We start from the raw sequence: 18430 nt of genomic DNA on the forward strand, positions 1-18430 counted from the left end.
CTAATTTCTGTTTTCTTTTAGTTCTCCTAGCATTAAGGTTGAAACTAATCCATTAGCATAAAACATTTTACTTTAGAGATCTTTATTCTTTTGCTAGGTAATAAGTGTCCCAGAAGGAGACTTTTTCTTTGATTTTGTCCGACATCTGACAGACTGGATAAAGAAAGCCCGACCATCAAAGGATGGTAAGAACTTACCCAAGGCTTGATGCTTTATGTAATGAAGGAGAAAAATATGACAATAATGTTCATATACTTTACACATGTAATGTCTCTTATAGACAACTATAGCATGCAACTACTCTTACTATATAAAAGAATATAGCTACTATAATATTGCCCCCTATGTACAAGAATATAACTACTATAATACTGCTCCTATGTACAAGAATATAACTACTATAATACTATCCTATGTACAAGAATATAACTACTATAATACTGCCCCCTATGTACAAGAATATAACTGCTATAATACTGCCTCCTATGTACAAGAATATAACTACTATAATACTGCTCCTATGTACAAGAATATAACTACTATAATACTGCTCCTATGTACAAGAATATAACTACTATAATACTGCCTCCTATGTACAAGAATATAACTACTGTAATACTGCTCCTATGTACAAGAATATAACTACTATAATACTGCTCCTATGTACAAGAATATAACTACTATAATACTGCTCCTATGTACAAGAATATAACTACTATAATACTGCCTCCTATGTACAAGAATATAACTACTATAATACTGCTCCTATGTACAAGAATATAATACTATAATACTGCTCCTATGTACAAGAATATAACTACTATAATACTGCTCCTATGTACAAGAATATAACTACTATAATACTGCCTCCTATGTACAAGAATATAACTACTATAATACTGCCTCCTATGTACAAGAATATAACTACTATAATACTGCTCCTATGTACAAGAATATAACTACTATAATACTGCTCCTATGTACAGGACTATAACTACTATAATACTGCTCCTATGTACAAGAATATAACTACTATAATACTGCTCCTATGTACAAGAATATAACTACTATAATACTGCTCCTATGTACAAGAATATAACTACTATAATACTGCATCCTATGTACAAGAATATAACTACTATAATACTGCCTCCTATGTACAGGAATATAACTACTATAATACTGCTCCTATGTACAAGAATATAACTACTATAATACTGCTCCTATGTACAAGAATATAACTACTATAATACTGCTCCTATGTACAAGGACTATAACTACTATAATACTGCTCCTATGTACAAGAATATAACTACTATAATACTGCTCCTATGTACAAGAATATAACTACTATAATACTGCTCCTATGTACAAGAATATAACTACTATAATACTGCATCCTATGTACAAGAATATAACTACTATAATACTGCCTCATATGTACAGAATATAACTACTATAATACTGCTCCTATGTACAGGAATATAACTACTATAATACTGCTCCTATGTACAAGAATATAACTACTATAATACTGCTCCTATGTACAAGAATATAACTACTATAATATTGCCCCCTATGTACAAGAATATAACTACTATAATACTGCTCCTATGTACAAGATATAACTGCTATAATACTGCCTTCTATGTACAAGAATATAACTACTATAATACTGCTCCTATGTACAAGAATATAACTACTATAATACTGTTCCTATATACAAGAATATAACTACTATAATACTGCTCCTATGTACAGGAATATAACTACTATAATACTTCTCCTATGTACAAGAATATAACTACTATAATACTGCTCCTATGTATAAGAATATAACTACTATAATACTGCCTCCTATGTACAAGAATATAACTACTATAATACTGCCTCCTATGTACAAGAATATAACTACTATAATACTGCCTCCTATGTACAGGACTATAACTACTATAATACTGCTCCTATGTACAAGAATATAACTACTATAATACTGCTCCTATGTACAAGAATATAACTACTATAATACTGCTCCTATGTACAAGAATATAACTACTATAATACTGCATCCTATGTACAAGAATATAACTACTATAATACTGCCTCCTATGTACAGGAATATAACTACTATAATACTGCTCCTATGTACAAGAATATAACTACTATAATACTGCCTCCTATGCACAAGATTATAACTACTATAATACTGCTCCTATGTACAGGACTATAACTACTATAATACTGCTCCTATGTACAAGAATATAACTACTATAATACTGCTCCTATGTACAAGAATATAACTACTATAATACTGCCCCTATGTACAAGAATATAACTACTATAATACTGCTCCTATGTACAAGATAATAACTGCTATAATACTGCCTTCTATGTACAAGAATATAACTACTATAATACTGCTCCTATGTACAAGAATATAACTACTATAATACTGTTCCTATATACAAGAATATAACTACTATAATACTGCTCCTATGTACAGGAATATAACTACTATAATACTTCTCCTATGTACAAGAATATAACTACTATAATACTGCTCCTATGTATAAGAATATAACTACTATAATACTGCCTCCTATGTACAAGAATATAACTACTATAATACTGCCTCCTATGTACAAGAATATAACTACTATAATACTGCCTTCTATGTACAGGAATATAACTACTATAATACTGCCCCTATGTACAAGAATATAACTACTATAATACTGCTCCTATGTACAAGATAATAACTGCTATAATACTGCCTTCTATGTACAAGAATATAACTACTATAATACTGCTCCTATGTACAAGAATATAACTACTATAATACTGTTCCTATATACAAGAATATAACTACTATAATACTGCTCCTATGTACAGGAATATAACTACTATAATACTTCTCCTATGTACAAGAATATAACTACTATAATACTGCTCCTATGTATAAGAATATAACTACTATAATACTGCCTCCTATGTACAAGAATATAACTACTATAATACTGCCTCCTATGTACAAGAATATAACTACTATAATACTGCCTTCTATGTACAGGAATATAACTACTATAATACTGCCCCTATGTACAAGAATATAACTACTATAATACTGCTCCTATGTACAAGATAATAACTGCTATAATACTGCCTTCTATGTACAAGAATATAACTACTATAATACTGCTCCTATGTACAAGAATATAACTACTATAATACTGTTCCTATATACAAGAATATAACTACTATAATACTGCTCCTATGTACAGGAATATAACTACTATAATACTTCTCCTATGTACAAGAATATAACTACTATAATACTGCTCCTATGTATAAGAATATAACTACTATAATACTGCCTCCTATGTACAAGAATATAACTACTATAATACTGCCTCCTATGTACAAGAATATAACTACTATAATACTGCCTTCTATGTACAGGAATATAACTGCTATAATACTGCTCCTATGTACACGAATACAACTACTATAATACTGCCTCCTATAAGACAATGTTTTACAAAGTGCGCTTTAGATATCTGACTATGTTGATATGTTTTTGTAACCACCCTTCTTGTTGGGTATTGCAGGTATAGTGCCTTCTCTCACGTATCAAGTGTTCTTTATGAAGAAACTGTGGACCAATACAGTTCCTGGAAAGGACTCGATGGCTGATTCCATCTTCCACTACTACCAGGTTCGTAGCTCAATTATACAATATGGTCACTTGGTAATATTCTACCACTTGACAAGCTGTAGCCTTGAAGGTTTTGTCTGGGCTTCAGATATCGATGGCTCCTCCTCAGGATAGGTCATCAGTGTTGGATCGGTGGGGGTCTGACGCCAGGCACCGTCACCGTTCAGGTTTTCCCTGCAGCTCTCAGCACCAGAACTACCACTTTCAGTCGTTTTGGAACCCCAGCTTCATTCACTAGAATAGGACCTGAGTTGCAGTAAACCAGCATGACCACCATACTTGTGCTTCTGGCTCTATTCATAGGGATAGTTCTGGTGCTTTAGGCTAGAGGGAAGAGCTGATTCGTGGACGTGCCAGGACCCACATCTATGTGATATTGATGACTTATCCTGAGGATAGCGTATACATTTCTGGAAAATCCTTTCAAGGGCAATAATCTAGCTTGAGAGGTTGTCAGTGGGACGTCAGGCCTGGAGATGATGGATGTTTTCTTGATACAGGAGCTTCCAAAGTACCTACGAGGTTACCATAAGTGCACCCGGGAAGATGTCCTGCAGCTAGCCGCTCTCATCTACAGAGTGAAGTATGAGGATGACAAATCCTATTTCCCAAACATTCCCAAAACGCTGAAGGAGCTGGTTCCTCAAGACTTAATCCGGCAACTAAACCCGGACGACTGGAAGAGAGTGAGTAGGAAATCAGAATCCTTCCCTTTAACAGTATGAACACTCCAGCAATGGGGCAAACTCCCCGTGGCTTCCCTGCAGTCAGATGTATTATGGCAGCCTGTGCCTGCTACACCATAGGCAAAACACAGGCTGAAATAAACAGCACTGTATGCAGGGCAGTACAGAAAAATCATTAGGCCCATAGCAAAACCTAGAATAGTCCCCCCCTTCCACCAAGAGCTCGACCAAATAGACTCTCAGTACAAGGTTTTAGGTCTAAAATTTTGAATGCATCTGTATAGTGTGCTCTAGTCTTGTGGATTTAATAAATGACATAATTCTTGCTGCCTGCAGTCACCACTAGGGGGAGCTCATTGCATATAGGATTATACAGCAACTACTTGGGGGAGCTCACTGCATATGGGTTTATTCAGCCACCACTAGGGGGAGCTCATTGCATATAGGATTATACAGCAACCACTAGGGGGGAGTTCACTGCATATAGGTTTAACAAAAACACAGGTGAACAGCACTAAATTTCCATTTCTTTGGACGTGCTGTCTCCATTTTATTTTATTTTTTTATTTTTTTACATCCCCTGCATATAGGTTTATACAGCTACCACCAGAGGGAGCTCACTGTATATGTGTTTATTCGGCCACCACTAGGGGGAGCTCATTGTATATGGATTTTTTCAGCCACCACAAGGGGGAGCTCACTACATATAGGTTTATTCAGCCACCACAAGGGGAGCTCACTGCATATGGATTTATACAGCCACCACCAGGGGGAGCTCACTGCATATGGGTTTATACAGCCACCACAAGGGGAGCTCACTGCATATGGATTTATACAGCCACCACCAGGGGGAGCTCACTGCATATGGATTTATACAGCCACCACTAGAGGGAGCTCACTGCATATGGATTTATACAGCCACCACTAGAGGGAGCTCACTGCATATGGATTTATACAGCCACCACCAGGGGGAGCTCACTGCATATGGGTTTATTCAGCCACCACAAGGGGGAGCTTACTGCATATGGGTTTATACAGCCACCACAAGGGGGAGCTCACTGCATATGGATTTATACAGCCACCACTAGGGGCAGCTCACTGCATATGGATTTATACAGCCACCACTAGGGGCAGCTCACTGCATATGGATTTATACAGCCACCACCAGGGGGAGCTCACTGCATATGGGTTTATTCAACCATGAATAAGGGTCTGTCACTGCTTATGGATTTATATAGCCACTACTAGGGGGAGCTCACGGTATATGGGTTTATTCAGCCACCACTAGGGGCAGCTCACTGCATATGGATTTATACAGCCACCACTAGGGGCAGCTCACTGCATATGGATTTATACAGCCACCACCAGGGGGAGCTCACTGCATATGGGTTTATTCAGCCACGAATAAGGGTCTGTCACTGCTTATGGATTTATATAGCCACTACTAGGGGGAGCTCACGGTATATGGGTTTATTCAGCCACCACTAGGGAAGCTGATTGTGTATGAATTTATACAGCAACCACTGGGAGGAGCTCACTGCATTTGGGTTTATATATCTAGTATTGAACTCAATAGATGCTATATGAATGTATGCAGTGATCTCCCCCTAGTGGTGGCTGTAGGTAGCTGATATCTGTCGTATAAGATTACATCGATCATAAGGCGGCTCTTTGTTTCCACCCTTCAGTCCATTATTGCCTACTTCAATAAACACGCTGGCAAGACGCGAGAGGAAGCCAAGGTGGCCTTTCTGAAGATTATCTATAAGTGGCCAACGTTTGGTTCAGCTTTCTTTGAGGTTAAGGTAAGACACAGGTTAAGGTTTCGAGATCTATAGCGTTATATGAAGGGATAAGAAAACCGCCACTGACCACGGTGTTCCCAGACTGTGTCCATGACTTTCATATTACTACAGTCAATGACTGTTTGTTTTCATGCCTGGACTTATTGTGCCGTATGTGGTGGTAGCATCCTGCACACTTTACAGCAAATTGCTGTGTTTTTATTCATTGTGTGTTTTAGGCTTGCATTTTATCGAGGGTTGTGTGTAACAGTGCATGGCTAAGCAGTGCAAAACCATACTGTATGTTTCACCCCTGCAGTCCTGCTATTTTGCTGACAGGTGGCCATTGTTTTGCCCTGCGGCTCCACATATATCAGCTTCTTGGCCCCTTGTATATGACCTGGGATTAACTGCAGTCACAACTGAGTTTGCAAGCTTTGCGTTGCATGCAAGATGTAAAAAGAAAAGCCAGCGCTGGGTTTGGTGAAAGGCTGGGCGACCGGTAAAGGGTTTGACAAGAGAAATCACAGTTGGAATCTGGGAATAACCTCATTTTTTCTTTTAATTCAGCAAACCACTGAGCCGCACTTCCCTGAAATCCTCCTGATAGCAATCAACAAACATGGCGTCAGCCTGATAGATCCGAAGACGAAGGTACGAATTATAGTTAGATATTCATTATTGTCTACCTGCCAACTCTCCCAGAATGTCTGAAGAACTCCCAGAAATAGAGAACACCTCCCAGACTTGTTCTGGGTGCCCCACTTATTTAACCCCGTTCCTGTGTTTCCCTCTGCTCCCAGGCATTGCTATAGACTATGTTGCAGCAGGGATGGTCTGGGGTCTGTAAACAGGAAGGGTGTGGTCTAGGATCTGTAAACAGGAAGGGTGTGGTCTAGGATATGTAAACAGGAAGGGTGTGGTCTAGGATATGTAAACAGGAAGGCTGTGGTCTAGGATATGTAAACAGGAAGGGTGTGGTCTAGGATCTGTAAACAGGAAGGGTGTGGTCTAGGATCTGTAAACAGGAACGGTGTGGTCTAGGATATATAAATAGGAAGGGTGTGGTCTATGATTTGTAAACAGGAAGGGTCTGGTCTAGTATCTGTAAACAAGGAGGGGGTGATTTGGGGTCTTCAATCAGGTTGTCTGATCTAGGGTGTGTATTTTAGTAGGTCTGGTCTGGAGTGTTTGTTTTTAGGGGGTCTAGTCTAGGGTCTATGTTTAATTAGGTGGTCTGAGGTCGATACTTTTTTGTCTGGTGTAGGATCTGGATTTTTAGGGGATCTGTAGTTAGTAGTTTTTTGGGTGGGTCTGGTTTGGGGTATTTATTTAGGGGCTCTAGAGTATTTATTTTTAGTAGCTCTCTTTAGGGGATCTGGTCTGGGTTCTGTATATAGGTTTATACAGCCACCACTAGGGGGAGCTCACTGCATATAGGTTTATATAACCACCACTAAGGGGAGCTCGCTGCATATGCAGTTATACAACCAATACTAGGGGGCTGTCACTGCTTATGGGTTTATACAACCACCACTATGGGGAGCTTACTGCTTATCGGTTTATACAGCCACCACTAGGGGGAGCTCACTGCATATAGGATTATACAGCAACTACTTGGGGGAGTGAGAACAGTGAAAACTGTAATGAACCCATCCAAATTTTTACACCTCCCCCTTAAATGACATATGCTAGCTGGTCTCACTAATAGTACCACCCCCTGACCTCTGCCTCCCATGTCTCTCGCAGGACATCTTGGCTACTCATCCTTTCACAAAGATTTCTAACTGGAGCAGCGGGAACACTTACTTCCATATAACCATTGGGAATCTGGTGAGAGGCAGCAAACTGCTGTGTGAGACCTCGCTGGTAAGTGACCTGCCAACTAATCCGGCACACTCCCCCAGGGCTGACAATCCCAAGGCCATAGACAGTAGATCTCATCTATGTGCCAAATTATTAGCAGTTATACTGTAAGACTAAGGCTACATTCACACTCGTGTTTTGGGGCGGATCCGTCATGGTTCTGCAAAAACCGATCCGTTACAATAATACAACCGCATGCATCCATCATGAACGGATCCGTTTGTATTATTTGTAACATAGCCAAGACGGATCAGTCATCAACTCCACTGAAAGTCAATAGGAGGACGGATCCATTTTCTATTGTGCCAGAGAAAACGGATCCGTCCCCATTGACTTACATTATGTGTCAGGACGGATACGTTTGGCTCAGTTTCGTCAAGCGGACAGCAAGATGCTGCAGGCAGCATTTTGGTGTCCGCCTCCAGAGCGGCATGGAGACAGATCGGAGGCAAACTGATGCATTCTGAGCGGATCCTCTTCCATTCAGAATGCATTAAGGCAAAACTGATTTGTTTTGGACCGCTTGTGAGAGCCCTGAACGGATCTCACAAACGGAAAGCCAAAACACGAGTATGAAAGTAGCCTAACGCGTTTCACACTAAATGGAGTCATGACATTTGTTGTGCATCTAAGTTTCTTCATGATAGTCAAACGTGGAAGAACTGAGGCCTGGAAGCTAAGGAGAACCTTCTCCTCCCCAGGCAGATCATTGGGTTGCATAACTGGTTATTTAGCATCTTCGGGCCCATAATTTACTCTGTAGGACATCTAAATTCGGATGGACTGACAACTACATGAATTTCTAACAAGGTGACCTCCATTACTGAACTGCTCCCTGAAAATAAATTTTTGGGCATCTGAGGGCAAGCCCTTCTTCATCTGCTTCATATGGTTGGCACTACATTTCCCTTTTCGTAGACCAATTGAAAGTAAATCTTTGCCCCCTTTATCTTTCCAACTGTCTCATGAGTGACAAGTCTGTGCAAAAAGGAGAAGCAGTCTGGTGTTAAAGGGCATCTGTCAGCAGTTTTGAACGTATGAAACTGGCTGACTTGTTGCATGTGCGCTTGGCAGCTGAAGGCATCTGTGTTGGTTCCATGGTCATATGTGCCCGCATTACTGAGAACAATGAGGTTCTAATATATGCAAATGAGCCTCTAGGAGCAACGGGGGTGTTGCCGTTACACCTAGAGGCTTTGTTCTCTTTGCAACTGCTGCGCCCTCTCCACTTTCAGGGCTGGGCAGTGAAAGCATCATCACACCTGTTCCTGTCAATCAAAGTGCAGAGGGATGACCGTTCCAGAGAGAGCTGAGCCTCTAGGTGCAATAGAAACACTCCCGTTGCTCCTAGAGGCTCATTTGCATATTTCAAAACTTCATTTTTCTCCGCTATGAGGGCACATATGAACATGGGACCAACACAGATTCAATCAGCTGCCAAGCGTACATGCAACAAGTAAGCCAGTTTCATAAGTTCAAAACTGCTGACAGATGCCCTTTAACAGCAGACTGCCTCTCCTTTTTGCACAGACTTGTCACTCATGAGACAGTTGGAAAGATAAAGGGGGCAAAGATTTACTTTCAATTTGTCTACGAAGAGGTAAACGTAGTGCCAACCATATGAAGCAGATGAAGAAGGGCTTTCATGTTCACAGTCGTGGTTCCAACTATTGGCGCACCAGTAATGGAGATTTAGTGGAACCAGTGGCGACCAATCTTTTATCTGAAAAATGTGTTGATGCAGATACTCATTTCATGGTCTCCTATTTGCCAGGGCTACAAGATGGACGACCTGTTGACCTCCTACATCAGCCAGATGCTGACATCAATGAGCAAACAGCGAGGGGCAAAGGGCAGCAAGTGAACTGGGAAGGAGCGTTGGCATCTTGTGGTAGACTTAATCCGCCGCCTGAGGTCCGTGGGGTATCCGTGTAGCTGGGGCAAGACCTTCTCCTCCCAAGTCTGGAACATGAGCAGAGCTGAATCCCAAATCTCATCTGATTCAGAGACTGAAGGTTCAGACACCCCATCCAGCGAGGATGACTACCTGTAAGGGCGCAGTCACGTTTACAGTCACAATAGGGGTGCACTGATTTTTGGATGGACCCTTTCGTACGGAGCAGGAGATGACAAGAGGCCCTTGTAAATAGTCAGTATTTAGGATCTGGTTGGAGCCGATGAACAATACAAAATAGGAGATACGAGAGATGAAGCCGGAAATATTCCAGGAGAACACGAAGTGGACTTTTTATATAAAATCTATGAAACAGATTATAATATATTCCAGAGTCTTAGAGCAACCTCCCAGTATTTAAAAGTAAAATTAACTTCTTTATTTATTTAACTTAAAATGATTATGGCGTCCCAAATTGTTCTGAAATTTTGAATTTGAAAAAATATATAATTGAGAAAATTGAGAAGTTTGAATTTTGTGTTTGTAATGATGGAGGCACAAGCCTATGTTATATCAGTGTGAAACAATGAGATTTGTAGCAGCAAAAAGTTTTATTATTTGGGTTCACAGTCACTGTGTACATACCTTACATTACTGATCCCGAGTTACATCCTGTACTATACTCCAGAGCTGCACTCACTATTCTGCTGGTGTGGAGTCACTGTGTACATACATTACTTATCCTGTACTGATCCTGAGTTACATCCTGTATTATACTCCAGAGCTGCACTCACTATTCTGCTGGTGGAGTCACTGTGTACATACATTATATTACTTATCTGTCACAACCAGACAGCTGAGAAGCTCTGACAGAGGCCTTTCAGAACCTCCTCCTTGAGTTCTCTTTGTTGTGCTGTTCAGTTCCTCATCTCGTTAGCCTCTCTCAGCTGTCATGGAGTTGGACTGATTGCATCCCTTTAAATTCCGCCCCATAATGCATTACTGGGCGGCTTATACTACTTCCTGGAGTGTGTGTGCATGCTGATCTTGTTTTCCAGTCTGCTACAAAGTTAAGTGCTGAACATTTATCTGTTATTTTCTGTTTGCTGGATCCCAGGTGACCCTGACTCCCTCCGTGTCTGGTGTAGGGAGCCGGTGGTCGTGTCCCCTCACTATTGTAGGGTGTTCAGGGGTTAGATAGTCGAGGTACGTGGATATGCAACCTTCCACCTCTTGGATCTTTGCATAGGCTGAGCAGCCAGGGAATGTCTCAGGTCTTGTGCAGGGGTCTCCCTTTTGGTTCCTTAGCTTTGGATCCACTCAGTCATATATGCATGTTGCTTTGTCTTGTTTCCTGTACACCGTCCGTGACATGATAAGCAGCCAAAACCGTCTCAAGCATAGATCCGGTTTCACTTTTGGCTGAACGCCTTCAGGGTCTTTCATTGGAGGTAGCTGATCTCCGTAAGACTTTTTCTCAGCTTCAAGTGACCGGTTCAGCTTGCGTTCATGGAGTTTGTTCTGAGCCTAAGATCTCGCTCTCGGATACGTTCTCCGGGGGTAGTGAGAATTTTGTGCGTTTTAGAGAGGCTTGCAAACTCCATTTTTGCCTTCTTCCCCATTCCTCTGGTGATGAGGAACGGAGGGTGGGGATCATTATATCGCTGCTCAGAGGTAACGCTCAGTCCTGGGCCTTTTCGCTGCCGGAGGGGGCACGGCCTCTCCGTTCAGTGGATGAATTCTTTTTAGCCCTGGGTCAGATATATGATGATCCGGATCGTATTGCTCTGGCTGAGTCTAGACTACGTCTGTTATGCCAGGGTAAACAATCCGCAGAAATATACTGCTCAGAATTTCTGAGATGGGCAGCTGATACTGGTTGGAATCATGCTGCACTCCGAAGTCAATTTTGCCATGGTCTTTCAGAGGGATTGAAAGATGCATTTGCCTTTCATGAGAGGCCTATTTCTTTGGACTCTGCTATGTCTCAGGCCGTTCGTATTGACAGGCGTCTTAGAGAGAGAGGAGAGATGTCCCCTTCCTGTCATACTCGGTCCCAGGACTGTGCAGCGGTCCCATTCTCTGCGCAGGGGTCTCAGTCGCTGTCAGCCCCTTCTGAGCAGGAGCCCATGCAGCTGGGGTTGATTGCTTCTGACAATAGAAGATTCAGCTCGCATGGGAGGGTTTGTTTTTGTTGTGGAGGTATAAATCATTTGGCAAATATTTGTCCCTCTAGGAGATTCAGGCAGTTTTCTGGGAGTAATAAAGAAACAAACAGGAAAAAATCTTTTAAAAATGTTCCGTCTGTTACTATTGGCAGGGTTGAGGCGGAAATTGAAGGTTTTCCGTTTGCTTGTAGTTCCCGTTTTGTCCTGCCAGCTAGGGTGGCGCTAGAGAGCAAGAACAAATTTTATGAGATTTTTGTGGATAGTGGAGCAGCTGTCAATCTCATTGATAATCATTTTGCGATAACTCATGGTTTCCAGGTGCGCACTTTGGGAAAGGATATTCCGGTTTTTGCTATTGATTCCGCTCCACTTTTTCAGAAATCATTAAAGGGCATAGTTCACAATATCCGTTTAATTGTGAGTGATGCTCATGTTGAGGATGTGTCATGTTTCGTCCTTAGCGGTTTGCCTACTCCTCTAGTGTTGGGGCTACCCTGGCTCACTAAACATAACCCCACCATTGATTGGCAAGCGAGGCAAATAAATGGTTGGAGTGACTTTTGCAGAGAGAATTGCCTCACGACATCTGTTTCTGAGGTTGCTACTAAGACTGTACCATCTTTTCTCTCTGAATTTTCGGATGTCTTCTCTGAGAGTGGAGTTCAGGATTTGCCCCCGCACAGGGAGTACGATTGCCCTATTAATCTCATCCCAGGTGCCAAACTGCCTAAATCTCGTTTATACAATCTTTCCCAACCTGAGAGGATCGCTATGCGTACTTATATCTCTGAGAGTCTGAGAAAAGGACACATACGACCCTCGAAGTCACCTGTTGCCGCTGGTTTTTTCTTTGTTAAGAAATAAGATGGTTCTTTAAGACCTTGTCTGGATTTCAGGGAGCTGAACAATATCACAATTCACGACCCTTATCCACTTCCTCTGATCCCGGACCTATTTAACCAGGTTGTTGGGGCTAAAGTCTTTTCCAAATTAGATCTAAGAGGGGCATACAACCTGGTCAGGGTCAGAGAAGGGGACGAATGGAAGACGGCCTTCAATACCCCTGGGGGCCATTTTGAGAATTTGGTTATGCCTTTTGGTTTGATGAATGCCCCAGCCGTTTTTCAGCATTTCGCGAACAGCATTTTTTATCATTTGATGGGAAAATGTGTATTGGTGTATTTGGATGACATTTAGATTTTTTTCTCCTGATTTCAAAACTCATAAGGAACTATTACGTCAGGTCTTGCTCATCCTGCGGGTGAATAAATTATATGCGAAACTGGAAAAATGTGTGTTTGCGGTTCCAGAAATTCAGTTTCTGGGGTTTCTTCTCTCCGCTTCTGGTTTTCGCATGGACCCCGAGAAGGTCCGCGCTGTGCTTGAGTGGGAGCTTCCTGAGAATCAGAAGGCGCTGATGCGTTTTTTGGGCTTTGCCAATTATTACAGGAAGTTCATTTTGAATTATTCTTCTATTGTTAAACCACTCACTGATATGACCAGAAAGGGGGTAGATTTTTCTTCTTGGTCAGTAGAGGCGCGTAAGGCTTTTTCTAATATCAAGGAGAGTTTTGCTTCCGCTCCCATCTTGGTGCAACCTGATATTTCTTTACCCTTCATAGTCGAGGTTGATGCTTCTGAGGTGGGTGTGGGGGCGGTCTTGTCTCAGGGTTCCTCTCCTGCCAATTGGCGACCGTGTGCCTTTTTCTCGAAAAAACTCTCCTCTGCAGAGAAAAATTACGATGTGGGAGATAGGGAGTTGTTGGCCATCAAGTTGGCTTTTGAGGAATGGCGCCATTGGCTAGAGGGAGCCAGACACCCTATTACCGTATTTACTGACCATAAAAATCTGGCCTACTTGGAGTCAGCCAAGCGTCTGAACCCGAGACAGGCCAGATGGTCTTTGTTCTTTTCTAGGTTTAATTTTGTGGTCACGTTCCGCCCTGGAGTTAAGAATGTGAAGGCAGATGCCCTGTCACGTTGTTTTCTGGGAGGCGGGAATTTTGAAGACCCGGGTCCCATTTTGGCTGAAGGTGTGGTGGTCTCTGCTCTTTTTTCTGAATTGGAGGCAGAGGTGCAGGCAGCCCAGTCTGAGGCTCCTGATCTTTGTCCTCCTGGGAGGTTGTTTGTGCCTCTCGCTTTAAGACACAAGATTTTTAAGGAACACCACGATACGGTCCTTGCTGGGCACCCGGGGGCAAGAGCCACACTGGATCTCATCGCTTGGAGATTCTGGTGGCCTGCGCTTCGTAAGTCGGTTGAGGGTTTTGTGGCAGCCTGCGAGACTTGCGCTCGTGCCAAAGTCCCTCATTCACGGCCATCAGGTCCTCTCCTTCCCTTACCCATTCCTTCCCGTCCTTGGACACATCTGTCCATGGACTTTATAACGGACCTGCCTCGTTCCTCGGGGAAGACTGTGATTCTGGTGGTGGTGGACCGTTTTAGCAAAATGGTGCATTCCATCGCTTTTCCTGGTTTGCCCAATGCTAAGACGCTGGCGCAGGCATTTATTGATCACATTGTCAAATTGCACGGTATTCCTTCAGACATAGTCTCTGATAGGGGCACGCAGTTTGTTTCCAGATTCTGGAAGGCTTTCTGTTCTCGCTTGGGGGTTCGGTTGTCATTCTCTTCTGCTTTCCACCCGCAGTCGAATGGCCAGACAGAGCGCGTCAATCAGAATCTGGAGACATATCTGCACTGTTTTGTGGCGGAGAATCAAGAGGATTGGTGTTCTTTTTTGTCCCTTGCTGAGTTTGCTTTAAATAACCGTCGTCAGGAGTCCTCTGATAAGTCACCATTTTTTGGTGCATATGGGTTTCATCCGCAGTTTGGGACTTTCTCGGGAGAGGGGTCTTCTGGTTTACCTGATGAGGACAGATTCTCCTCGTCTTTGTCATCTATTTGGCAAAAGATTCAGGATAATCTAAAGAGCATGAGTGAGAGATATAAGCGTGTGGCAGATAAGAGACGTGTGCTTGGTCCGGACCTGAATGTTGGTGATCTGGTGTGGTTGTCTACCAAGAATATCAAATTGAAGGTTCCCTCCTGGAAGTTGGGTCCTAGGTTTATTGGGCCTTACAAAATCCTGTCTGTCATCAATCCTGTTGCCTACCGTCTTGATCTTCCTCAGACTTGGAAGATCCATAATGTTTTTCATAAGTCCTTATTGAAACCTTATGTTCAACCCATTGTACCCTCGCCTTTGCCTCCTTCTCCGATTATGGTTGATGGGAATCTTGAATTTCAGGTCTCTAGGATTGTGGATTCCCGTCTTGTCCGCGGTTCTCTTCAGTACCTTGTTCATTGGGAGGGTTATGGTCCCGAGGAGAGGATGTGGGTCCCAGTGACGGACATTAAGGCCTCTCGTCTCATCAGGGCTTTCCATAGGTCCCATCCTGAGAAGGTGGGCTCTGAGTGTCCGGAGTCCACTCGTAGAGGGAGGGGTACTGTCACAACCAGACAGCTGAGAAGCTCTGACAGAGGCCTTTCAGAACCTCCTCCTTGAGTTCTCTTTGTTGTGCTGTTCAGTTCCTCATCTCGTTAGCCTCTCTCAGCTGTCATGGAGTTGGACTGATTGCATCCCTTTAAATTCCGCCCCATAATGCATTACTGGGCGGCTTATACTACTTCCTGGAGTGTGTGTGCATGCTGATCTTGTTTTCCAGTCTGCTACAAAGTTAAGTGCTGAACATTTATCTGTTATTTTCTGTTTGCTGGATCCCAGGTGACCCTGACTCCCTCCGTGTCTGGTGTAGGGAGCCGGTGGTCGTGTCCCCTCACTATTGTAGGGTGTTCAGGGGTTAGATAGTCGAGGTACGTGGATATGCAACCTTCCACCTCTGGGATCTTTGCATAGGCTGAGCAGCCAGGGAAAGTCTCAGGTCTTGTGCAGGGGTCTCCCTTTTGGTTCCTTAGCTTTGGATCCACTCAGTCATATATGCATGTTGCTTTGTCTTGTTTCCTGTACACCGTCCGTGACATTATCCTGTACTAATCCTGAGTTACATCCTGTATTATACCCCAGAGCTGCACTCACTATTCTGCTGGTGCAGTCACTGTGTACATACATTACTTATCCTGTACTAATCCTGAGTTACATCCTGTATTATACTCCAGAGCTGCACTCACTATTCTGCTGGAGCAGTCACTGTGTACATACATTACATATCCTGTACTGATCCTGAGTTACATCCTGTATTATACTCCAGAGCTGCACTCACTATTCTGCTGGTGGAGTCATTGTATAAATATATTCCAGTAGAGATCCTGCGTTATATCCTGTATGTTTCTCATCAGCTCAGGATATGTAATGTATTTTTGAAAAGCATTTTGGGGAGGGAAAAGTTTCTTTTGAAAGCAGTTATTCCACGAATATAAAACTCTTTTACTCACCTGTCTGTAGGTGGGCAGCAGCTCATTAAGCACCTGCCTCTCCCAGGATGCATTGCAGTTAGCTCTTGTTAACCTCTTCCTCCTCAGCCCCTCATGTATAGCCCCAGAGATACATATGGGACGTAAGTCCCCACAAGTTCCTTCTCCGCTGTCTAGAGAGAGCTAGAGCCATCTACAGTATTTCAGTGAATCTAGAAGTAGCGACAAGTGTCTGGACCAGGGATGGCCAACCCGCGGCTCTCCAGCTGTTGTAAAACTACAACTCCCACCATGTCCTGCTGTAGGCAGTGTGGGCAGAATGGAAGTTGTAGTGGCATCCCTAGTCTGGACCTCTTGTGTAGCAGATAAACACTGAGCATATTGGTCCACTACTGAATGCAGGAGAAGGTGGACCAGCAGGGGGTGCCACCACGGAGCAAAACGTACGTAACATAGTTTTATAGCATTTTATATATTACAGTAATTCTTCATTTGCAATGCCCTGTTCATTTTTTTGGCAGGCTAACCACTTTAATTTTTGCCATAATAATATGGTATTAATGACAGGTTGATCCCAATTTTTTTTAATATAAAAATCCTTTTATTATATTATTTTTTTTATTAAAGCAGACACATCTCCGGAGAGACAGAGCCTTCATCACATCAGATTAGACTGTACAGGAAAATACATTATTGCTCTTAGCCGCAGCTTTCTCAGCTCTGACAGTAAACATTGAATATGATCATTTTCTAAAATAGATAAAAATAAGAAAATATTAATTTTTGTTTTTTTAATGGTAATTTTTTTATGTGCCTGTTACTTTAAATGCAATGATACAAATGGTACAAGATACAAGTCTCCCATCTAGAGAAAATATAAAACCAGTCCTGGAATCATTTCTCTCTCTAACATAGGCTTAGGCATCTGTACCTTGTGGCGAACTACAAGTCCCAGCATATTCAAACAGGTCGGCCTTACAGCCCAATGTAATCGCAGGTTGATTGGGGGCTATATCTACACAGAGGAGCTTACAAGAGTAGAGACTCAGTGTATGTATGAGGTCCAGCGTAAAATTTAATTTCACCATTTTTACCGGGGGGTTTTTGTGAAAAAGTAAAGCCACTCCCCCAAATCGTCAGTGGGAACACGCACTGTATAAATTGTAAAATTTGGCGCACCCAAGAATATAGAAAAAGAAAAAAGAAAAGAATATGGAAACCATTTTTTAATACCTCACTCCTAGGCAAAGATATGAAGTCACAGGCCCAAAGCCTGAGGCTGCACCACTGAGGGATTCCTACAGTAAAAGGAGACCTTCCAGGTTCTGCCAGGTGCAGGGTGATGATGGGGACATTGCTTTAATCAAACAATCTCCATCCCCATCAATGTTCATAGTAGACGTTGGCGGGTAGGATGTAGATATGGACGGGGAGGGTGAGCTGTACATAACGTCTCAGTAGTGCAGCCTCAGGCTTTGGTAAAAGAGCAGATCTCAGCAGCATCGAAGTTTATTCAAATGTTTCTTTGCTTTTTTTTTTAAACAATTCCCAGTAATGGGGGTTGTTGGAAAAGTGTGTAATATGGGGGGCGGATAAGCCCTCTGTATATATGGAGCCCCGTATTCCTGGTACACATGCTGGGTAGGGGCATTTAATGGGTGTAAGTTCAGCGGGCATAAGTCTTCGCTATGTACATGTTGTGCTGTCACATGTCCAGGGGCCCCAGGTTATATTCATTGTTTGACCCTAGGGGCCCCTATAGGTTCCACTGCAGCTTTCTGACCCAAAGGATCATGACTTCCATCCTTGAAGAAGTGCAGGCACCATGAAGCCGGCCATGTATATGCAGAACCAGAACATCTCTTCAGTCCAAAGGTTCGGCGCAGGGGTCACCCGTAGGAGCCCGTGTCATGAGGTCAGGTCCACTACCTCACCTCTATAAG

At 42.6% G+C, this 18430-nt stretch overlaps 1 protein-coding gene across 2 annotated transcripts in view; it reads left to right on the plus strand.

Annotated features, from left to right (window-relative positions):
• Window positions 1–10466, plus strand: part of MYO7A (myosin VIIA) — a 148371-nt gene extending 137905 nt beyond the window's left edge. For both annotated transcript variants that reach the window (XM_044284681.1, XM_044284682.1), the window contains 7 exons: window positions 98–185; window positions 3609–3715; window positions 4216–4401; window positions 6090–6206; window positions 6756–6839; window positions 7935–8054; window positions 9826–10466. In XM_044284681.1, the coding sequence (XP_044140616.1) occupies window positions 98–185; window positions 3609–3715; window positions 4216–4401; window positions 6090–6206; window positions 6756–6839; window positions 7935–8054; window positions 9826–9915 (792 nt within the window). In that variant the 3' untranslated portion in view covers window positions 9916–10466. The remainder of the gene's footprint in view (window positions 1–97; window positions 186–3608; window positions 3716–4215; window positions 4402–6089; window positions 6207–6755; window positions 6840–7934; window positions 8055–9825) is intronic.
• Window positions 10467–18430: the final 7964 nt, after the last annotated feature.

Source organism: Bufo gargarizans, chromosome 3 (genome assembly GCF_014858855.1).
Source record: "Bufo gargarizans isolate SCDJY-AF-19 chromosome 3, ASM1485885v1, whole genome shotgun sequence".
Taxonomy (NCBI): Eukaryota; Metazoa; Chordata; class Amphibia; order Anura; family Bufonidae; genus Bufo; species Bufo gargarizans.